The 25521-nt window shown below is 41.5% G+C and overlaps 1 protein-coding gene across 1 annotated transcript in view; it reads right to left on the minus strand.

Moving 5' to 3' along the window:
- The window catches only part of KLF7 (Kruppel like factor 7), a 217701-nt gene that overhangs the window by 15543 nt on the left and 176637 nt on the right, over positions 1–25521 (minus strand). The window contains exon 3 of the mRNA XM_040357318.1: positions 5118–5241. Within this exon, the coding sequence (XP_040213252.1) occupies positions 5118–5241 (124 nt within the window). The remainder of the gene's footprint in view (positions 1–5117; positions 5242–25521) is intronic.

Raw genomic sequence — 25521 nt, forward strand, 5'->3', positions numbered from 1 at the left:
AGGAGTGGTAAGAAGAGGAGGAGACAGGAGTGGTAAGAAGAGGAGGAGACAGGAGTGGTAAGAAGAGGAAGAGACAGGAGTGGTAAGAAGAGGAGGAGACAGGAGTGGTAAGAAGAGAAGGAGACAGGAGTGGTAAGAAGAGAAGGAGACAGGAGTGGTAAGAAGAGAAGGAGACAGGAGTGGTAAGAAGAGGAGGAGACAGGAGTGGTAAGAAGAGAAGGAGACAGGAGTGGTAAGAAGAGAAGGAGACAGGAGTGGTAAGAAGAGAAGGAGACCGGAGTGGTAAGAAGAGAAGGAGACAGGAGTGATAAGAAGAGAAGGAGACAGGAGTGGTAAGAAGAGGAGGAGACAGGAGTGGTAAGAAGAGAAGGAGACAGGAGTGGTAAGAAGAGAAGGAGACAGGAGGGGTAAGAAGAGAAGGAGACAGGAGTGATGAGAAGAGAAGGAGACAGGAGTGGTAAGAAGAGAAGGAGACAGGAGTGGTAAGAAGAAGAGGAGACATGAGTGGTAAGAAAAGGAGGAGACATGAGTGGTAAGAAGAGAAGGAAACAGGAGTGCTGACAGGGAACCCAAGAAGAGGAGGATTGGGGCTGTTCATTCTATGCAATTCCATTGCACAGAGTAGGTAAGTATAAACCTGTTTGTTACAAAAAAAAAGTGCTTACAATCACTTTAACTTACTTTTCAAGTTTACTTTCAAGACAATTTTTGAGATAAAAATAAACGTTAAAGGACTACCAGCTATATCTAAGGATCTGTTGTCTTCGATTACTCAAAAATACTATGTCACAGGAGGGGGCAGAAAGGTTTCGGATAGGCAGGATGTTCACGAAAACATATTGCTGTAAAATCAAAAGCAAAAACTTTCTTCCTGTTTCCTGACCTGTTGTTCTGCCAGGAGCTAAATATATATCGGTGATTGTATTACAGACATTTTCCTGGCCTTTTCTTTTAATGCTACCCCTGAGTTCTTTGGCCTGATAACTCATCTTCCTCAGCCCTTTTCTAATGTGATTAAAAGCACATCTTTATTCAATAATGTTGACAATAGCCTGACTGAGGCTTTGCCTGGCCTACTAGGTCTCAGCTACCGAGCTTTCATAAGATGATAATGTCAGGGCTGTCACTTGTAATTATTCTAGCACTCTGTTCCCTTCACCCTTAGACTTGTCTTCCCTATACAAGAATTCTTGTTCCTTCCGGGAGATTTCTAGCCATTTACTTGCTACATAATGAAGCAGACATTTTTGCCAGGAGACTGACTTAAAGTGGGAAATGAAAAATGTCTGTCAGTACAATTTAAAGTAGCTTTAAACAATATTAATGCTGTGCACCAGTCAAAATACAAAATACGATTAACACGTTGGATGTAACTAACACGAAACTACAATGCTGGGTTCAAATGTTATATTCATAGACAGACATTTCATTTTTGGAATCATTGAATGCTTATATCTGATTGGCTGCTGTGGATCCATTTACATCGCTACAATTTTCATCATATAAGTCAATAGTGTCATATGTGTCTCCAACTCCAACACAAAAGCAAATGAGGCAGGTTATGACACCAGAGATAACATATGTTGCTTCTGAGTGGGTGGACCTCACCTTATTTTAGTACAGTAAAACCGTAGATTGCGAGAATAATTTGTTCCGTGCTTGAAACGTGCTTGTAATCCAAAGCACTTGTATATCAAATTTCCCTATAAGAAATAGTGGAAACTCAGATGATTTGTTCCAAGAAATCCTCACTTCCTGTTCTTCTGTCTGTAACTCCACACAGTAATGCAAGGCTTTCTCCCTGGTGTGGAGTGTCGTGCTCCCCCCTCCCTCGGACTACTGGAGAGTCAGGACGCTCTCTACGTTGCAGATAGAGAAAGGAGCTGTGTGTTAGTGGATGTCCCGACTCTCCGGTAGTCCAAGGGAGGGGGCGAGCACTACACTCCACACCAGGGAAAAAGCCTTGCATTACTGTGTTTAGTTACAGACAGAAGAACAGGAAGTGAGGATTTCTCAGAAGAAATAAAGACATTTAAAAGCAAAATTAAAGGATGAGGTAAGTGAAGGTGGACTGCACTATGGTAAAGGGAGCTATTTAGGAAAAAAAATTGTACCTTACAACCCCTTTAAGCAAAGATGGGTAAATTTGCCACCAAAATATGTACCTGGCCCCTGCTCTGAACTCACACAGGTCTCATTGGCTGCAGAGAAGGGTGGGCTATGCTCCACTCAGTACCCCTGCTACACACAGATCCTTTACCTGTCCTATAAGGTCCAGTAAGTTGATTTCGGCAGCAAGAATCAGCAGCTTGGAAATGTACAGAGCAATGAACGGCTCACAGGAGCCACAGCACTCTTCGGCTTTTGCATGTATAGTATTTGCACATCCAGCAGTTATTTGCACCTAGGCACCTATTGAGGACAGATTGTGTCCAGTGCTGGTCATCTGTCCCTAGCCACAGGTAATCATTGGATTTGCATGCGAACAGTGTTGATGAGCCATCTTTTTTTTTCTGCAAAAGTTCATATTTTTGATAAGATGTTTTGCTTTTTGTGGTAAGTTGTATAGGGATGAGCTTGTGTTTGTTCTGAACCAGGTTCGGGCCCGAACATGGAAAAACAGCGGTCATTTCTGGGCCCTTGGGCTGTGGCTGAAGGATTCTCCAACCCACAGCTAACAGAAAAAAAGGGTCAGGAGTGCTCGTGACAACATTGGCCTAATTTGGCCACATTGAGTAGGACAATACCCTGCATGAAAAAAATTGGCATTTAGAGGCTGCAGTATCACCTCATGAATGCTTGGCAGCCACTGCTCTACCACAATTTGGAAATTATATATAGTGTAATTCTAGTAAACTATTTAGGATTTCAAAATAATACACCTGTTCCTAGAAGGTTCCGATTTTTTTTAGGGAACATATCATAACAGACATCATCATGATGACCAAGAAGTAACCAAAATAAGGAGGAGATAAAGTTCTACAGAAGCACTTATTTAAAGTTGGTTATATAAAAAAAAAAAACAATATTAACAATATTCTAATCTGTTATCATCCCCCCTAGAGCACTTGGTAATCCATCATTAACAATGAAAACCATACAGCAATCACAGCCTACAGAAATCCCAGTGTCCGGATAATGAGGTCATTAGTAAGAGAAGAAACCAAAAGGCTAGTCGTAACTCTGAAGTAACAGAGATCTATATTATAATGAAGGAAAAAAATCCATGGATTAAAGTTTGGCTTTATAAAAGACTGATGGGAAGTAAGCCTAAAAAAAATCAACACATTTGTAGATGTATGGGTTGAAGACAGGAAGAATGTAATTCCCAAGGTAATGCATGATGACAAAAGTATCACGTTGTGGGAAGGCTTTTCATGGGCAAGTACTGGCAAACTGGTCAGGACAAAATGAATGGAGCCAAAACCAGGGCTATATTAGAGCAAGGGTAGAAAATCTTGGCACTCCACCTGTGAAGCTACAAATCCCATCATGCTTCTCCCTCTGGGAGTCATGTCTGTGCCTGTTAGAATCCTACAAAGCCTCCTAGGATTTGTATTTTCTCCCTCAGCTGGCTTGTCAAGGCTACCTATCCCACAATACCAGTTTTATTCTACTAGAAACCTCAAAGGGGCAGATCCGGCAGTATACAGGGGAACCTTGGATTGTGAGTAACGCGGCTTACAAGTGTATCGCAATATGAGCTATTTAAAAAACAAACAAACAACCTGACTCGCTTTGCGAGCATTGTCTCGCAAGACGAGCAGGATTCAAGCCACTGAGGTGTGCAGTACCGCATTAGGCCAGAGGTGCGGGGGAGCCAGTGATGCTTGGAGACACTCAATGACACTTGGAGATGCTCGAAGATGCTCAGAGATGCTTGGAGTCACTCGGAAACACTCGGTTCCTGAGTGTCTCCGAGCATCTGTGAGCATCTTCGAGTGGTCTCTGAGCGTCTCCGAGTGTCTCCGCCGCCCCCGCACCTCTGGCCACATGCGGTACTGCATAGACAAGCAGTGACTGTTGAACGGATTATCTGTGTTTCAATTGTTTCCTATGGGGAAACTCGCTTTGATATATGAGTACTTTGGATTACAAGCATTCTTCTGGAACGAATAATGCTCGTAATCCAAGGTATTACCTTTATACATATACAAATTATACACCATTAACAGTATATCTAACTTTTTTTACTCTTTGAATAGAGAAGGGGATGGATAAATCCTATGTTAGTATTTTGCTATCTGTGTCCCATTCCAGGGATTTCCCTTCACTTCCTGTTCTGTAGACACTACAGGAAGCCAGAAGTAATCTATCCAAAGTGAGGTAAACCCCCTCCTAGACAGCCATGAAACGCATTGGGTATACAACTAAGGGTGCCCAAATAAGTCTATTTTAATCATAAATTTCAATATTATCATCATCTACTGTTTATATATTTATCATGTGATTTATGCATTAATGATCTGTAATTTTATTTATACATTTATTTGTATTAATTGTGTCCATTGATTGATTGTTTGCATTACAATTATTATTACAATTATCATGTTAATAATTCTCTTATGATTATATTTAAAATGATATATTATTTATTCATGATGCCTACAGATATCATGGACCACCCTTAGGGGATTATGACACAAAACAAATTAAATGTATCAAAAATAATTCTCAGATCTACATGTATTTCTACCAATCACAATGACATGCCTCATTTAAAGTCCCATTTTTCCTTCCCATACTTTGTTACCCCTCCTAGACAGTTTGGAATAAGTGTCCTGATTGGAAGATTTCTCCTCTGTTTCTGTTCTGGTGACAATGGCTCCCAGGACAAATACAGAGGGTACATATCCCTAGCAGGGTTTTGGCTTTAGATACATTTTAACACTTCATATGCAATTTCTTTTAGGTAAGACTATGGTAGGGCTAGGAAATCTTTGGCACCCCAGCTGTTGTGGATTTACAAATTTATGAAGCATTGCGTGACTTTGACAGCCACAGGCACGACACCCAGGGCCATGATGTGATTTGTAGTTTTACCACAGCTGGACTGCCAAGGTTGCCAATCCCTGGAATATGGTTTCCCCTTACATAATAATGTAACAATAGCTTACCTGTCACAGTGGTTGCATTTAAATGGCTTTGCCCCTGTGTGTTTTCTGTAGTGCCTCGTAAGCTCATCACTCCTAGCAAAACGCCAGTCACACCCTTCCCAAGAGCATTTATATGGCTTCTCACCTGCAAAAGAATACAAACAGACTGTAAGAAATAAAATCTTATCGTACATTTATACATCTGACCACTGAGCCGAGACCCTAGTCTTTGGCTCTCCAGCCATGATGAAAGGGGGTCCCTTGTAGCACTTGAAATGGGTTGGCTTTTTCACTTTGAATAAAAATAAAACTTTCTAGACATTATCAGTGGAGTGGCACTTTCTTCCCTAACACCCCCCTCCAATAAAAAATTAACAGGATTTTTTTTTTATCTTTCCCTTCTCTATCCAAAAGCATTATGTTGGCATTAGGTGAACACTAAAGCAGAACTTCACCCAAAAGGGGAAGTTATCTTTTTCCAACCCCCTTCTTTATCACTTGTGGGGATATATGTATTTTTTTTTGGGGGGGGGGGGAGTGAGTACATGTTTTTAATAGGTACCCCCTGTAACTCGGTTTGGCCTCCCTTCTCTTTGCCCCTCAGTTTTCTGGGATATGTCACAGATTCCAGAAGGCTGGGGGACCAAGTGCAGTGGGAAGGAAGCTGGCTGTGAAGCTGCAAAGAGTCACAGCCGGCTTCCCTTAGTAAACATGCCGGCCCCGGGAACACAAAGACCCATGAAGAACCGGCCTGAGTGAGGACAACGCTAAATCTTTGGACAGGTAAGTGTCCTTTTATTAAAAGTCAGCAGCTGCAGTATTTATAGCTGATGAATTTTTTTTTTCTTACAGCTAGAAGATTTTATTTATGCAATGCCCATTAAAAAAAAAATGATTTACAGAGGCTTTAGGAGTTCTCATAGGTCATGAAAAAAATAACCAGGACATTTATTTCCTTTTAATATTTCGTATTTGCTGAAAAATTAGTAATATTTTTTTATTTTGCTAAGTATTTTTCTTTAATACCTAGTTTTTTTTTAAATAAATAAAAAAGAAAGGAAAAATAAACTGTCTGCGGAAATATCTGAGTTCAGCCAAAATGGATATTTGCGTGATCCTTACATGCTAATAGACTGACTCACACACTGGCTTCTGGTATGTTTTGAGGACTGTAGTAGCAAAACCCCCCACCAGCCAAAGTTAACATTTGTACTTCATAAAGACATGGGGCCAGATTCACAAAAGAGATACGACTGCGTTTCTCCTGATACGCCGTCGTATCCCTGTTTCTATCTATGCGACTGATTCATAGAATCAGTTACGCAGAGATAGCCATAAGATCCAACAGGTGTAATTGTTTTACACTGTCGGATCTTAAGATGCAATACCGCGGCCGCCGGCGTAGGTTTTCATCGCAAGTGCTTGTTGAATCAGGCACTTGCGATGAAAAATTGCGGCGGTGACAAACAGTGAAGCAAATACAAGAATAAAACTTGAAGATTCTAAACCTTTCCCACTTTATCCAGACTTGAGTTTCACCTTAAAAGGGTATTAAATCCAAAGCAAACGTTTATTATATTGCTTAACCAATTCTTAAATGCGATGGCTGCATTTGTTTTCCAACAGAACAAGCTCTCCTGCAGATGTAACAGTATTGAGACAAATCATTTACCTGACAGGATGCTATCAATGATCAGCTTTTATTTATTCATGAAGAACTGGATTTTTTTTTGGGGGGGGGGGGGATTTGGGGCAGCAAACGGTATGCCACCAATCCCCCCCTTGTCGGTTGGTCGGCGGCACTTACCCCAGCACCGGCAGCTTCCCCTGCTCTGCGGCAGCTCCCCCTGTTCTCCATTCTCCTGCTGTTCTCCTGCTGCCTCTCATCCTTCTCCTCGGCGGCCAATCGGGAGTCTTGTCTTTTCGGCAATAGGAAAACGGGTCTCACACCCGCTTCTGATTGGCCGGATTGAGGATCAGTGTTTCAACAGTGAATATTAATTTGTGTTGTAACACACCTGGGTGGGATTGGAGCGCATCCTCTGTGACCCGAGCCCACCCGATTTTGAAGCCTATTCAGATGCTTAAAAAAAAAAAAAAACTACTGCTATAATTCATGCATCCGGTGCCCTGAAAGGGGCTGGATGCATGAATAGGGGGTGGCAGGAGAGGCCGTGGATAGATTCATGCTATGCATGAATCTACCCATTGCATATAGGGGGTGGAGTGGAATGAGGGGGAGGCACCCAGGCCCCCCTAAGGGACGGGACACCACTGTCCAAAAGGAAAAAAAACTTTGCTCTCTCTGCTTGTGTAACTGAGTTTGGCTTCAACTTGTATATCTAAATCTGCTAGTACATCTAACACTCCCCTCCCCTAGCTGTCCAAAGATGCCCCCTGTGCACTCTAATACAGTAGGTGTGTTACTGGTCGGCTCACCAGGTAAAAACACAGGGGAAACAGCCTAATGCCTCGTACACACGAGGGCTTTTGGCCGGGAATCCCGGCCGTGTGTATGCTCCATTGCAGTTTTCCCAACAGGTAAACTGCGGGAAAAAAAAAATGTTTTCTTTTTTTTTGGGGGGGGGGAAACCGGTCGTGTGCATGCTTTTCCGAGGGGAAAAAAAACGTGCATGCTCAGAATCAAGTATGAGACGGAAGTGCTTGTTCTGGTAAAACTAGCATTCATAATGGAGATAGCACATTTGTCACGCTGTAACAGACTGAAAAGCACGAAGACTGAAAAGCGCGAAGACTGAAAAGCGCGAACCGTCCCCTTTATAGTCCCGTTGTACGTGGTGTAAGTCACCGCGCTTTGGATGGGTGGTATTTGGCCTGAATGTATGTATGCAAGGCAGGCTTGAGAGGAAACCCGTCGGGAAAAAACGTTGTTTTTTTTTCCTGCCGAGAAAAATGGTCGTCTGTACAGGGAATTAGAAAAGAAAACTGATGCAGCCAGCACACCTAAGGATTGGTAAGCTGCAATATATTACATTTTTTGTTTTGTGTGTTATACTGCTTTAAGGCAAAAAAAAGCAAAAATACAGTAATTAGATTCCAATAGATCATATGATTCAGATAGCATTTTCAGTCTTTTTGTGGTTTACTAATGTTAAAGCTGAATTCCAGGTATGGATTTTATGGCATAGTTACATTGGTCCAGCTTGGTCCAATGTAAGTATGCTTGTGCCATATCTGTAGGACAGCAGCAGAAGCCGAAAATCACTACAGTGATTGGCGCAGTCTTGTGGGTCAAGCCCTGCATTTTTATTAATAAACTGAGTTTAATGCGTTAGAAGGGGGGTGTGACATCACTATGATGTCACCGCTTCTATGACAGTCCTACAGGTATGGAATATGTATACTGACACGGGTCCAAACTGGACCAATGCAACTATGCAATAAAATCCATACCTGGAATTCAGGAATTCAGCTTTACAAAGAATGACTTTTGTATGTTTAATAGCTTTCGATAATTTCTGATCACCGGGCGGAGAGAATGTCATGTAGGCCCTTCCAGGGGCAGAAAATGTGACAAGTGGCTATTATTCCAGGTGCTGTCCTGTGATGCAACACACATTGTCCCCCTGAGTACCACTTCTCATGTTTTATGTCCAGAAAGAGAGCATTTCACTGTGATTTTTTCAAGTGTTTATGGGACTCCGATGTGCTGGAAATCCACGTATGTAATTAGACATTTATGGGTGAACAAGTATTAATGGGCATTCGATGCACCATTGCTGTAACGAGCCAAATTCATTTTTTGCCAGCTTCAATCATAGATCATTAGGCAGATAGAGCTGATCTATTCTGGACACAGCAAGACTCGACTCCAAACTACCTTAATAAGTACATTTTTAATTGTTTGTGTTTCCTGCAGTCATGCTGGATCTGTAATCCTTTTCTTTGTAATTAGTTTATTTTTGTAGCTGATGTTACGTTTTTCCAGTTATCAGCCTCCCAATGCATAATTACAGTGAATTCTATAAAAATCATCAGTTTTTTTTGTTGACATTACGTTTTTACAAAGCTGTTACAGACATCAGACATTAGTGGTAAAATGTAAGTTTGCAGATATGATATATGAGAAAAAGGAAGTAAGACTTTTAATAGCCTATCTGTCAAACTTACACAATCTATTTTTATAACAGTGCTATCCCTTGTGCATCTTATATAGCAGCAGTATCATCCAGCAGATTACAATACAATATAACATTCTGCTGGGTCTGTGCAATTCGATATATGCAATACATCCTTGTGCTTGATGGAAATCACTTTGTTGGGCTCTTTTGTAATTTTACTAAAGGTACATTTTGGTGGGATACAAGGCTTTTGCTGGTCATACACATCATGATAAAAGAAAGATCATATTGCATATTTCAGTTTCAAAGATCTTTTGCTTTAAAATAAATTATTAGTTGAAAATTCAATCGATTTCCTTACTCATTTGTAGCTACACTGTCCTAAACAGAAATGATTTTTTTAAGGCTTCATTTACATCAGACGTGGAGTGATGCCACCAATGCTTGCCACACATCTTGCCACACATCTTGCATGTATATATGTAAAGCATTGCATAAATTGACAGTGCTATATAAAAATATGCCTTGAAAAAGTAATTATATCCTGAAATTTTCCAAATTTTGTCATGTTACAACCAAAAATGTAAATGTATTTTATTGGGATTTTATGTGATAGACAAAGTGGCACATAATTGTTAAGTGGAAGGAAAATGATAAATGGTTTTCAAAATGGTTTTCGCGAGGCGCTGACTCTCGCGATGGGGCTCGTAGGTGGTCGATCTCACCGAGAAAGGGAGCGAGATTGACACAATATCGTGGTCACCCACTGTATGTTAGAATGGCCCAGTCAAAGTCCAGACTTAAATCCAATTGAGAATCTGTGGCAAGACTTGAAATTTGCTGTTCACAGATGCTCTCCATTCAATCTGACAGAGCTTGAGACATTCTGAAAAGAAGAATGGGCAAAACTTTCACTCTCTAGATGTGCAAAGCTGGTAGAGACATACCCAAAATGACTTGCAGCTGTAATTGCAGCGAAAGGTGGTTCTACAAAGTATTGACTTCATCTCATATGCGATACGCCGACGTAACATTGAGAGGCAAGCTGAGTATTCACAAAGCACTCGCTCCCATATTTGCGCTGGCGTAACGTAAATGGGCCGGCGTAAGCCCGCCTTATTCAAAGTAGGCAGGTAGTGGGCGTGATGTATTGAAATTAACTGTGACCCTCATGTAAATGAATGGCCAATCGAACGGCGCATGCTCAGAATCACGTTGCATATACTCCCTAAGATACGACAGCTCATTGCGTACGATGTGAACGTAACTTACGTCCAGCCCCATTCACATACAACTTACGTAAACGACGTAAAATCCGACGGCTGTTCCGATGTCCATACCATAACATGACTTACCCCTGCTTTTTGAGGGATAACTATACGCCGGACGTACGCCTTACGTAAACGGCGTAGATTACTGCGACGGGCATAAGTACGTTTGTGAATCGGCGTATCTAGCTCATTTACATATTCGACGCGTAAATCAATGGAAGCGCCCCTTGCGACCAGCGTAAATATGCGCCCAAAATATGACGGCGTAGGAGACTTACGTCGGTCGGATGGAGCCAGAATTCAGGCGTATTTGGTTTCAAGAATACAACGCATAGATACGATGGCGCATCTGTGGACTTACGCGGCGTACAAGAAGATACGTCGGCGTAAGTCGTTCGTGAATCTGGGCCTACAAGTTGATTGGCTACTATGCACAGCTGCACCAGATTCTGTGTGCACTAGTTTTAGTAAATCTCCTTCACTGTGTCCTGTGAGTTGCACTGTGAAAAAAAAATGCATCCCGCTCCAATTTCGTGTGCATTGCTGTGAGTTTCAGCCCATCCATTTTAAATAAGCTGTGTAACACAGTGTGTGGCAACGCATTTCATCACTCAAGAACGTGTACACGTCAACACAGTGTAGTGTTAATGGGAAGGTGCAAAGGAAAGGGGATAATCCAGATGAAACTGGCTCCATGTAAGGTATTAGTACACAGCAGCAGTGATTAAAGTGGAAGTAAACTTCCACGCATGACTTTACCTATAGATTTTATAATTAATAAGTCTTACCTATAAGTAATATAAATATCTCCTAAAACGTGCATGGTTTAGGAGATATTTACTGTACATGCAGCCAGTGACATAACCGCTTCTGCTGAGCCCTGTGCCATGACCTGCATGTGCAGGAGTGGCGTTGTCGCGGCTCTGGCCAGTCACAGAGCCGGATTCTGCAAGAGGGCTTCTTTTTAAGGTACGTTTAACATAATGTGCTGATATATGATGCATACTAGTACATTATGCCAAAAAAGGTCCAGTGGTTTACAACCACTTAGATCAGGAGAGAATATCTATGATGTTCAGTGAATCTTGTGTGAGGCTCGGCAGGTGAAACAAGATACGGTAAAGCTCAACCAAGAAGAGGTGGAGTCATCTTCTTGTAAAGAAATGTGGCAGGAGGGTGTGTGTCTTACAAGACTTGCTGGACATAATTACTGTAGCTATGCTTTAATACAATCCAACCATATTCTTTTGAGCAATCTAGCAGAGAAGAGAGACCATGAACCTTTTTGGTGTCACTCCAAATGAAGCGGGCTAAACTGTAGAATTCACCTTATTTAAAGCATTTGTCACCATATTGTAGATTTAAAATTTGTTTCAAGAAAAATCTATGTTCTGCACTCTTCTGGGGCAGAGGTTTAGGCACAGACTGTATGATCTATACTTATTTAGGATTTTACCTCGGCTAATGAATACAAACCGGTAGGGTGTCATAGATAGGCAGAATTATCATATATACTGAAAGAAGAATTCAAAGATTCTGAAAGACAGAAGTTCACTGCTGAACTCTCTGAGAGTTTTCTACCAGGTTTACTTTGGTGCACATGCTGTCAAAGAATACTATCCATTTCTGTGTGAAAAAAAAGAATGATCTCTACATGACCACTTCAACCTAAAAGCTAAACTAAAAAAGCTACTAATAACGGTCAAATTTCATCATGTACCAGCCTCTCCAGTTACAGAAGATGAGATAGCTCACACTAATGAAACTTAGGTGGCATTGTTCGTAAAGGAAGACAACAAAATGACCCTTGGTAGCATTCTATGGGATAACTGGAAGAAGGTTAGCTGTGCGCGGAAAAATATCCCTCCTGCAGTCCACCTATACCATCTGGTTTTCACTCTAAGCTTTTAAATATACCTCTAAAAATGTTATTGCCTTTTTATGTACTGTAGCTTAAGAACATTAATTACTCATAGAAGCCTGACAACCACTTGTTCATTGCATGTACTAAATTACAGCTTGCTTGTAGGTCTCAATAAAGCAATGTACACATGATCGGACCTTTGTCCGACCAAAATCACATCGGAATTCCAACAGAATTCCATTACAGTGTAGAGTAAAAGAGAACATGTTCTCTATCCAAACTTCGATTGCAATTCCTTGGAATTTTCGATGGGGCATACACACAGTCGGAATTTCTGATGGAAAAATCCGTCTGACCTTTTCATCGGGAATTACGATCGTGTGTATGGGGCTTAAGGCCCAATATTAAATATATGAGTAGCTAGCTTTATTAATTAAAGTGGTTCTAAAGCCTAAACATGTTTTAGCGTAATGCATTCCTTGCATTAAGGTATAAAATGTTTAGGTATCAGCGCACCCCCCCCCCCCTCACCACCACCACTTTTAACTTACCTGAGCCCTCATTTGCTCCACATCCTTACTGCTCTTAGGCCCCGTACACACCATAGAATCTATCCGCAGATAAATCCCATCGAATGGGTTTCAGCGGATAGATTCTATGGTGTGTACACTCCGGCGGATATTTATCCGCGGATCTTTCCGAATTCCAGCAGATAAATATTTGTCGACATGCACAGAACATCTATCCGCTGGAATCGGATCCCACGGATGGATCCGCTGGTCTGTACAGACTCACCGAATCCATCCATCCGAAGGGATCCCCCGCATGCGTCGTAATGATTTGACGCATGCGCGGAATTCCTTATATGACAGCGTCGCGCACGTCGCCGCGTCATAATCGCGGCGACGGCGCGACACGTCATCGCCAGAGGATTTCGGCGCGGATTTCAATGCGATGGTGTGTACACGCCATCGCATAGAAATCTGCTGAAATCCTCGAGAGGATTTATCCGCGGATACGGTCCGCTGGACCGTATCCGCGGATAAATCCTCTCGTGTGTATGGGGCCTAACAGTAAAGAACCCTCTACACAGTTTAATGTTAAACAGCTTCTCTTCTAATTTTAGTGACTTTTTAAATTCCCTTTCGCAGGAAAGGTTTTATCCCTATTGTGGGGTCACCGGTACGGTATTTCTACATTGAAATCATATCCCCTCTCAAGTGTCTCTTCTCCAGAGAGAAACTCTTACAAACAGGGTCCCCTAATCTTTCTTGTATTGAATTATATTGTAACTGTACTATCTCTCTTCATTTTGTGCCCAAATTGTTGGTGTTATATATATCCTGTATAATAATAAAACAATAATAATAATCTTATTGATTAGTTTTGATTCTTGTTTGAAAATACTCAATAAGCAATAGTATAAATGGTTTCCTATTTTACACGTTGTAAGTAAGCCAAAAGCAAATAATTCTTCCATGATTACAGACCCTAAAGTGATATAGACAAGCAATAGATCATTTAAAATATATTTAGGATTCACCCCATATCTTTTGTAGCATGCATTCTTTATTTCACCGTTTTGCTGCAATGCAACATTTACTTCAATCAAACAGTTACAATAATAAGGAAAAAAGAGCCAAATTTAGCCAGTCTGGAATAATGCTAAAAAAATGCATAAAACCAGCAAGACGTTTCTGTGTCACCCTATAAGGAATTATTTCTGTTAAACTTTTGGGTAGTCATTCTCCAGAAGAACACTTGGGGTTTGATAAATTCTTCTCATTGTTATCCACCATTTGTAAGGCTGCATCTGTCTTCTGGTAGACAGTGAGTCATTGCCCTGCCTGGGGCCGGAGTAAAAAGGTTAGGATCCAATCCTTCCAGTATTACTTAAAGCTAAATGTAGAGGTGACCTATTAAACTCAGTCAAATGGGATTTTCAACTCTCCGAAGATTAGAGATTGTTTTTGCCAATCAGTACAGCTCAAACGTACTTCTTTGATTTTTCAAAAGCATTAAGGTGAAGTCACGTACTTGATGCAATGAAATTAAAGTAGTTTATCAAGTAACATTTTCCAGTATTTTTTAAGGTTCTGTACATGTATATGTAGCAAATACACTATTGTATGGTTGCCACAAATGGTATTTGATTACATTTTCAGATATGATGTAGCTGTCTCATCCAATCAGTTGATAGGAGACAGTCCCAGAACAGATTTGTAGAGAAAAACTGGTAGTAATTATGTGAGACATTTTAATATATGAGAACAAATATCTTTTCATGTACAAAGAAAAATGATAAGTGTAAATAGTGTTAAACACTATATAGCAAAAAAATATTATATTAAAAACATGATTTAAAAAATGTAATTCTACACTTGTAAATGAATACAGGTTTATTTTAATTTACCTAAATATACAAATCCTTTCATGGATCCTAATTTCAATGCCCAAATCCACTCAGGGTACACTCACACTGTCAATTTTAACCGATTCAACACATGGTTCATCCTCTTGTGTGAGGGCTCTGAGCTGTGCCCTGGAACAGTTAAAGAGTATGCAACCCAACAATTTATACTGCTGATATGTGCCTGCTGCACCATGTATTTGTATGAAAAACAATCCTGTTCTCTTTGTATTGCTCCCGAATGCCTTGTACACATGATCGGTTTTCCCAGCGGTAAAAAGTCAGCCGGGAAAACCGAGGGGAAAACCTGCTCTGTCGTTTTTTTCCCCTACACGGTCGGGTTTCTCGACTGCCTTGAGAGTTTTGGTCGGGAAACCCGGCCGTGTGTATGCTCCACCGCAGGTTTTTCCCATAGGGAAACTGCCAGCTTAAAAACCACCGGGAACATGTTCTCTTTTTTCCCGGCGGTTTTCCTGTCAGGAAAACTTTGGTGGAGCATACACACGGCCGGGATTCCCAGCCAAAAGCTCTCATGGCAGTTTTCCTGCCAGGAAAACCGGTCGTGTGTACAGCCCCATACACACTATCAGTTTTCCTGACGGTTTTCTCTTCAGGTTTACCAAAACCATCTAATATGAGGTCAAACCTCAACAGTTTCAATTTGTATGCAATCAGGCAGGCCCTTGCACTACATGGTTTTGGTAAACCTGATGAGAAAACCATCAGGAAAACTGATAGTGTGTATGGGGCTTACAAGGCATTCGTGTGAATTCCCTGGTGTTCATGTCAGTCCTTTTGCTTTCCTATTAAAAAGGAGCTTGCTCTCCTCCAATGATTAGAGATGTTTTGACACCCCCTGAACAGCAATTCACCGGGAGGAACAGTGTCCTGCTGTTTCTCCTCCCCCAGCTCTTATGCAACTGAGAACATAGGGAATATAATCACTTATAAAAAGGGAAACACATATGTATAAAGTTTATACTTAGGTTGAGCACTGTTACAGACAACATGCTCACAGAACATTGTTAAGTCCTGTAATGCTGCGTACACACGATCAGAATTTCCGACAACAAATGTTCGATAGGAAATGCCGACAGTGTGTAGGCTCCATCGGACATTTGCTGTCGGAATTTCCGACAACATAAATTTCAGTGCTGGTTCTCAAAGTTTCCGACAACAAGTTTTGTTGTCGGAAATTCCGATCGTGTGTACACAATTCCGACGCACAAAATTCCACGCATGCTCGGAATCAAGCAGAAGAGCCACACTGCCTATTGAACTTCATTTTCCTCGGCTCATCATATGTCTTGTACGTCACCGCGTTCTTGGCCGTTCGGAAATTCTGACAACATTTGTGTGACCGTGTGTATGTGTGACGGATCTCGAATACCCCAGGTAGGCACATCCGCCAGACCTGTGTCTCCTGTTCTCCAAACGCACCCGCAGCCTGTAGATTCGCCATAACCAGCCCTTTACCCCTCAATCACGAGACAATCCACACAAGTGTTAAGGGTTAAAAATGCAGAGCATAAACTGTTTATTAAATCCAAGACATACAGTTTTACACACAGTTAGGGACACTCCCCTTAGCCTTGTTAAAGAGGGGAGGGGGACAAGAAACAACGAATGGGAACTGAACATTTGTACATTGAAACAGGCTACAGATAAACATATAGGGCCATATTCAGGTAAATTGGCGCATGTTTAGGCGGGCGTAGCACATCTCATATGCGCTATGCTGACGTAAAACGGAGAGGCAAGCACCCAATTCACAATGCAAATGCTCCCAACGTTGCACCGGCGTAACGTAAAATCGCCGGCGTAAGCCCGCCTAATTCAAAGTAGGTGGAAGGTGGGCGTGATCCATTTAAATGAAGCGTGACCCCATGAAAATGATGGGCCGAACGAACGGTGAATGCGCTGTCCCGTGGACGCATCCCAGTGCGCATGCTCAGAATCACGTTGAAAATACTCCATAAGATACGTCGAATCACTGCCTACGACGTATAACCTACACCCAGCCATATTCACGTACTACTACGTAAACGACGTAAAATACGATGGCTGTTCCCTGGTCCATACCTTAACATGACTTACCCCTGCTTTATGAGGCTTAACTATACGCCGGACATAAGCCTTACGTAAACCGCGTATATGAATAAGCCGGGCGCAAGTATCGGCGTATCTCCCTCATTTGCATATTTTATTTGTAAATCAATGGAAGCGCCCCTTGTGGCCAGCGTAAATATGCGCCACGATACGATGGCGTAGGAAACTTACGTCGGTCGTAAGAAGCCTATTTTCAGGCGTATCTAGTTCTATGGGCACAGCGCACAGATACGACGGCGCACATTTACACTTACGCGGCGTATCTGTAGATACGTCGGCGTAAGTGTTTTGTGAATCCGGCCCAATGAGATTATGGTAAGCAGGCAGCCTCTCAATACACATCCCGTGCGGAGAGACTTCTCCAGTCCAGACCATTGTCTATGTGTAATGAACCAAGACAATTAGACACAGCAACAAGAGGGGGGGGATAGGGGAGAAGGGCTGTAGCATTACATTACATTATCTCAAAGCCAGCTTGTCTTTAGGTCTCCAGTATCTTCTGGGCCATAATCTGTGGGTAACAGGCCCGCCCACAGTCCCTTCCAAAACACACAGTGACAGTGGGTTCTGTCACAGTATGCGGCATAAGAGTTTGAAGTTTGTAAAGTGGAATTTAAATGAAAGGTGGCTGCAAACAAAGTTCAGAATTGCAATTCATGTTGCCAGAGATTCAAAAAAACGTGAAATATGTGTATATGTAATATATATGTGTATATGTGAATGTGTACCGGTATATGCCACATATTTTAATTTTTAATTTTAGATAGAGTAGGGAGTCATTTTATTTATGTCTGTGTCTCATTAGGGAGGTAATCCTTCACTTCTTGTCCCCAAGGCCTAATAGAGGACACCTGTAAAACTTTGGATTTCCATCACTTTCTGTCTAGGTAACAAACCCCTAGGACACATTGAGAGTACAGCAAAGGGAAACACAATTAACAAAATTGGTGGAACTCAGCTATGAGGAAGGATTACAAAAAATACACTCATTCACCTTGGAGAAGAGGTGCTTAAAGTGATTGTAAAGGCTTGTTTAAAAAAAAAAAAAATGTTACACTTACCTTTTCAGTGGAGTTGGATTTGCACAGGTCAGCCCAGATCCTCCTCTTTTCGGTCCCTCTTTGCTGATCCTGGCCCCTCCCTCCTGATGAGTGCCCCATAGCCCAAAAGCTTGCTATGGGGACACCCAAGCCAAGCTGTAGCTCCATGTGTCCATTCAGACATGCAGCTGCCATTCAGCCCCGCCCCCTCTCTCCCCTGATTGGCTAACTGACTTAACAGCCACAGGAGCCAATGGTGCCGGGGCTCTGCCGCAGCCAATCAGGAGAAGAGTCCCGGATGGCCGATGGAAACGTGGACATCGCTGAAGAGATATGGGGCTCAGTGTAAGTATTAGAGGGAGTGCTGGGGTGGCTGCTACACACAGAAGTTATTTTTTATCTTAATGCATAGAATGTATTAAGATAAAAAACTTTCTGCCTTTACAACCTCTTTAAGAGGGGATACAATCACAATGTACAAAGGCAAACTCACAAAGGTAAATGTAGTCATGGTAGTAAACTGTTTAATATCTCTAAAAAGCTTAATTCTAAACCATGTAAGGGGTTCTTTACTGTAAGAGCGGTGAAAATGTGTACCACCAGGGACATAAGGAGAGTCAGGAGAGTGCAAATAAGTTTCCCCGTGGGTGCAGCGCAGTGTTCACACGGTTTTCATGCAGGTTACTCACACTTTCCAATAGACTTCTATTAGATTGGGCATTTCTGGTGCATTTTCTGAAAGTTGCACCAAAAGTCCTGCATGCTGCATCTTTGGTGGACCTTCGAGGAAACTGCAGCGGGACAGTGTGAAAGGGGCACAAGTCCTTGTTCACATTAGAACAACTTGTCATGTGACAGGTCAAATCGCATGACATGTTGCACCCTATTGTCGGCAATAGCCATGTTCAAATTGATGCGACGCCAACTTTGTGGTGCTGCACTACTTTGGCGATTTCAGGTACAACTTGAATAGACATCTGTGCATGAAGCCGCACAGATGTCTTCAAAGTTGTACCAGAAGTCGCACTGAAATGCGGCTTTTAAATTGTGCGATTTTAGGTGAAGTCACACTATTTCAAAGCCACATTCAATGTGAACAAGAGCTAAAGCTTTTAGTACAAAGCTAAGTTCATACAAATTATTTAAAAAAATGTCTAACTTCTAGACAATTTCTTTAATTTTAACCAATATCTTTCTCATTCTATACGAGTTGACACACAGCTATATAATCCCTCCATTGCTGCCACTTTAAAACTGGTATTGAAAATAGGTATTTTACGCTATCAAATCTTCAATAAAGGACCATTGAGTTTGCACTTGTAGAATTCCTCTAAGACAAAGAATTTTCCAACTGTGAAAAACCAAGGCCATGTGGTTAAAGAGCCTTCTTGACCCTGAGAAATCACAATGTTAATACATTTTCTTTTTGTCATTTGGACTTTAAAAGAGATGGCTGCTTTCTTTTCCTAATCAGACAGCTGATGAAATGGACCTTGAAAGAAAAAGAGTATTCAGACAGAAAAACAGGGATTCTATCCCAGAACAATTCCCAGGAGGCAACAATATGACAACCACATGAAGAGTTCCAAACAATCTATGTCTATTATCATTTTTCATTTATTTGAAAGTCAATCTATTAGACAGCACTGTCCAATAGGGGGGGTTCAGATCCAAAATTAGAAAAAAATGACATATCACAGGATTAGGAAGACCATTCAGCTTTTGTTTTCATGGAATATATAATCTTCCCAAGAACATTTAACTAATTAATGTAAGATTCTATTGATCATTCCAAAGCTGTAAAGTACAGGACAGATTAGTATGAGAAGGCAGGAGCAAAATACATTACAGTAAAACCTTGGATTATGAGCATAAATCTTAGCGGAAAAATGCTTGTAATCCAAAGCACTTATATCAAAGCAAATTTCCCCATAAGAAATAATGGAAACTCAGATAATTTGTTCCACAACCATTTATTTATAGGTCCTTCAGTTTATAGTTCATATAAAAAGATTATAGCAATGTGATAAGTTGTGTAACCATAAAATGTCATATCCACATTCCACAAATGGAAGCCTCCACAAGGGGATTAGAAGCACAATCCAGCAGGAGCTACAGAGTATAAAAGAGAAGGCTCCTCTAAGTGTAGCGATATGGTTACATTTAATGAAGGTACAACATTTAGCAACTCACATGATTGATGATTAAAAGAGGCACATCTACATAGGCATCCAGGGTAAAGCTGTCCACATAGATCATCCTCCGCACAGCAGGCTCTTACCTCTATCAGTCTGCAATCGTGACCAGGAAGACTACCCTGCTGTAGAGCGATCTGAAAGCCAGGCTTAAAGCGCTTGTGGAGCGCAGCGTGGAAGAGATGCCGTTGATAGCGGTGAGGAGGATGGTCTATGGGGACAGCTTTACCCCGGATGCCTGCCTAATTAGATGTGCCTGTTTTAATCATCAACCATGTGAGTTGTACCTTCATTAAATGTAACCTTATTGCTTAGAGGCTCCTCTCTTCTCTTTTATACTCAGTTGTGACATAACGCTACTCTTATATCAAGATATCGCTTGTATATCAAGTCAAAATGTATTAAAAATGTTTGCTTGTCTTGAAAAACTCTCTCAAACCAAGTTACTCTCCAAGGGTTTTACTGTATTATCTGTGCATTTAAGAGCCTGATGTGAAAGGGGTACAATGTCAGAGAAGTGTCACAAGACGCTCTGAAACTGTACAAAGCATCAATCAATTTTTTAAGTATTTTGACTAGAGAACAATACAGTTAAGTTGTATTTCTGTATATAAAGTAGACAGCTCTATCTCCTTCAGCACTTTCAGTGGAACTCCAACCAAATAATGTTTCCTAGTTTTAGTATAAGTGGAAAAGGTTTAGGACCCTGTTTTGTTTTATTGCTATTTAGGTCCCTATGAGGGAAATACAATCTCACATTATGAATGCAGTCACTGGGACAGAAGAGAAGTAAACATTTTGCAGGCTTGTCATCCGTACAGGATATGAGGGGAAATACTTTCATTTTGACCAACGTTCCAGTGAGAATTGCTATAGGTGAGCATCCCCACCTTTGACAGTTGGCAATTTCCTTTTACTTCTTCTTTTGCCCTCAGGACAGAAAATATCTGCAATAATAATAAAGCCAATAAACCTGAGAAAAGTTATATCCCTTCACCACAAAAAAGGGTTTTGGCTAGTGATCAACTTTAATGTTTAACTACTTGCCTGGGACGATGAGGTTTTCGTTTTGAGTGGACGCCATATGACGTCTTCTCCTTCCCAGGCCACTAGGGGGCGCCCACTGCATCACTGGAGGCCCGATGCGCGTGCCTGGCGGCCGCAATGTCCCCTGATCGCCCACGCTTACCTAGTAACTGAGCTGGACCGTGGATCTGTGTGTGTAAACACATAGATCTAGGTCCTGTCAGTGAGAGGAGACCAATGGTGTGTCCCTTGTACATAGGGGCACTGATCAGTCACCTCCCCCAGTCAGTACCCTCAACCCACAGTTATGCCGCGTACACACCATCACTTTAAGTGATGAAAAAAAACGTTTTTAAAAACGTCACTTTAAATGACCGTGTGTGGGGGAAAACTTTGTTTTATGTCTTGTAAAAAATGACAAAAAAAAATTAAAGCATGCTTCAATTTTATGTGTCGTTTTTCAAAACGTTGTTTTTTACTTCACAGAAATTGACCGTGAGTAGCAAAAAACGACGTTTAAAACAACGTTTTTACACCCGCGCATGCCCAGAAGCTAGTTATGAAGCGAGCTTCAATGGAAAAACGTGGTGGACGTAACCTCGCTTTGCTAGAGCATTGTGAAAAAAACGATGGTGTGTAGGCAACTTCGTCTTTGAAAATGATGTTTCAAAAACGTTGTTTTATTTCATGATTTAAAACGTCTTTTTTTTTCATCACAAAAAACGACCGTCTGTACGCGGCATTAGAATCGCTCCCTAGGGAACACATTTAACCCCTTGATCACGCCCTAGTGTTAACCCCTTCCCTGCCAGACACATTTACACAGTAATCAATGCATTTTTATAGCACTAATCGCTGTATAAATGTAAATGGTCCTAAAATGTGTCAAAAGTGTCCGATATGTCCACTGCAATATCGCAGTCACGATAAAAATCGCAGATCGCCGGTATTACTAGTAAAAAAAAAAAATGCTATAAATCAAACCCCCTATTTTGTAGACGGTATAACTTTTGCGCAAACCAATCAATATAGGCTTATTGCGATTTTTTTTACCAAAAATATGTCGACGAATACGAATCAGCCTAAACTGAGGAAAACATTTGTTTAAAAAAAAATTGGATATTTATTAGAGCAAAAAGTTAAAAATAAAAACCACAGAGGTGATTAAATACCACCAAAAGAAAGCCCTTTTGTGGGGAAAATTATAAAAATTTCATATGAGTACAGTATTGCATGACCGCGCAATTGTCGTTCAAAGTGTGACAGCGCTGAAAGCTGAAAAATGGCCTGGGCAGGAAGGGGGTCAAAGTGCATTGTGTATTGAGGTGGTTAAAATTATAATTCTGCCACTTAAATAATGGAAAATGGGCGAGGCCTACATTACATGACATCATCACTCACACGTGCCTTGGACATCATGGGGGCAGATCCACAAAGATCTGCCCCGGCGCAGCGTATCTGAGATACGCTACGCCGCCGTAACTTACTTTTTTTGGTTTGAATCCTGAAAGAATTTGCGCCGTAAGTTACGGCGGCGTAGTGTATCTCTCGCGGCGTAACAGCGCCTAATTCAAATCGATGAGTAGGGGGGCGTGTTTCATTTCAAATGAAGTGCTTCCCCGCGCCGAACGAACTGCGCATGCGCCGTCCCTAAATTTCCCGCCGTGCATTGCGCTAAATGACGTCGCAAGGACGTCATTGTTTTGACGTGGACGTAAATTACGTCCAGCCCAATTCACGGACGACTTACGCAAACACATTTTTTTTTTTTAATTATTGAACGACCGCCATACTTAACATTGAGTACGCCACCAAACAGCAGCTTCAACTATATGCCGGAAAAAGCCGACTAGAGACGACGTAAAAGAATGCGACGGCCGCTCGTACGTTCGTGGATCGTCGGAAATAGCGAATTTGCATACTCGACGCGGATTACGACAGAAACGCCACCCAGCGGACGCCGAAGAATTGCATCTTAGATCCGAAGGCGTACGAAGACCTAAGATCTAACCTAGATGCCGTCGTATCTTGTTTTGAGGATTCAAAACAAAGATACGACGCGGGAAATTTGAAAGTACGCCGGTGTATCAGTAGATACGCCGGCGTATTCGCTTTGTGGATCTGCCCCATGGTCTCTAATTACAGTGCTGCAGTGTGGGTTGCATGATAGAAAAATATAGGATTTATAAAAATAATTTTCTAGCAAATAGTTACATCACTGAACTAAAAAAAATGGCTTAGGCTGCATAATAGCTTCCAATGTAGAGTGTGGACTTGGCCATAAAGTTTTATCAATGGCTTGAAATGTCCAATAGGGTTTACTTATGTTTTTTTTTTTTTTTTTTAAATAACTAAATAGACAGGAGTACCAGTGACGATTCCACCCTTGCGTGCCTTACAGAGTAAGAAAAGTTGATTGCTGTATTAATCCTTCTAGTGTTAAGGGATTCACAAATGTTAAGACTGGAAGTGAATTAAAAAGGTCTTTCCTTCATTAGAAGGATTAATTTCATATCCCACAGATGCTCATTAAGTATTCTGATTAGACTAAAGGGCAAATTGAGAGAGAACGAGAGAAAGAGTAAGAATGGCTCCTGGTTTTAATTGCACTGTTTTTTAAATATGCAGAACCGGCCCCTGTAATTAACAGTTTCATAAAGTAAGGATAATGAATTTTTTTTAAAGTATATTGACTTTGACAGCATTGAAGTAAAAATATAAGATCAAGACCATAGTAGGTTTCTTTTAATAGATTAGGCTTATGGTAAGTATCAGTGTAAAATCCTCAAATGGGATATGCTATGGAGCTTGAATAAAGGATGGGGGTCTCTCCTGTGCTCACAGCAAAGCACTGGCTTCATTAAAATTACTATGAGCCCTGGGCTTTGCCAAAGACATGGTGCCCTCAATATTTACACTTGATCAGTCCTGAAACCTATTAATCTTTAATTTACCCTGTAGATCACTTGTGAATATTATTGCCATGTCAAACATAACAAGTAGTTTCAGTAACCCACTCCAAGTACATTGAAAAATACGCACTCCAAAATCACTTTTATCAAAGTATCCAAAACTATGTGCATTGGAAGCTTTCGGACTAACTGACGATTTATTTATTAGGCTTTGAGATGTGTTATAATAAACCTAAACCCTAAGAGCCGGTTCACACAGGGGCGACTCGATCTACCTAAGGAGTTTAGAATATTTACTTATTAAATTGAAGATTCACTTCAATTATCCATTCACATGAAAAGCAAAATCCTGTGCATTTATTTCATCTTCCATTAACCACAATGTATGAGACAAAACACTTCCCCACCACCTGTCAAATGCTCTCTGAAGAGTGATTTACTGTGGATAGCTCTTTAGAGAGCTAATACAAATGTAAACAAGCCCTTAAAAAACCAACCTCTCTAAGGACAAGCCAACTTGATGGCACCGGGCCGGATTCAAAGAGATTTGCGCATTATTTACGGAGGCGCAGGGCAACGTTTTTGCCCTGCGCCCCTGCAAATTTGCTCCGCTGCCCTCGATTCACGGAGCAGAATCTCCGTGAATTGCGCGGGCGTGGCGGCAAAATGCCCGGCGCTAGAGCACGCAATTTAAATGATCCCGTAGGGGGGGGAATCATTTAAATTAGGCACGTTCCTGCGCCGATCGTAGGGCGCATGCTCCGTCGGGAAACTTTCCCGACGTGCATTGCGGCAAATGACGTCGCAAGGATGTCATTTGCTTCAAAGTGAACGTGAATGGCGTCCAGCGCCATTCACGATTCACTTACGCAAACGACGTAAAATTCAATTTCGCGACGCGGGAACAACGGGTATACGTAGCAGGGGCAGCCTTGCGCGAAAACCGCCGTACGTAAACGACGTAAATTGCGTACGCAGGGCTCGCGCAACGCTGTGAATCTGTGTTAGTATGCAATTTGCATACTATACACTGAGCACAACGTGAACGCCACCTATCGTCTTTCGCAAGAATGCAGCCTAAGATATGCGGGCATAAGAGCCTTATGCCGCGCAGATCTTAGGCTGCAGTCGGCGTAACGAGGTTCCTGAATCAGGAGCACTCGTTACGCCGGGGCAAGTAAGCAATTGCGCTGTGTAACCTATGGTGCAATTGCTTCTTGAATCCGGCCCACTGTTGATACCTATTGTGTTGGCATATTTCGTTCTGGGTGTTCATGTGTATCACTGACCACCCAACCATCAAATACAATGGTTTCCTAATGAAATAATTACAATAAACTAATTGTGTACCTTAAATATGATATTGCAAGCAAGCTACTTATATACAAAGCATTAACATAATTTGTCATCAGCAAACATCACCCCTATCCAAAGGACATTGTACAGCTGCAAACACATCTAGGAGGTATTTCAGCCCCTGTAGTAGAGGAGGCCCACATTAGCCTACACAGGAAGG

Source organism: Rana temporaria, chromosome 6 (genome assembly GCF_905171775.1).
Source record: "Rana temporaria chromosome 6, aRanTem1.1, whole genome shotgun sequence".
Taxonomy (NCBI): domain Eukaryota; kingdom Metazoa; phylum Chordata; class Amphibia; order Anura; family Ranidae; genus Rana; species Rana temporaria.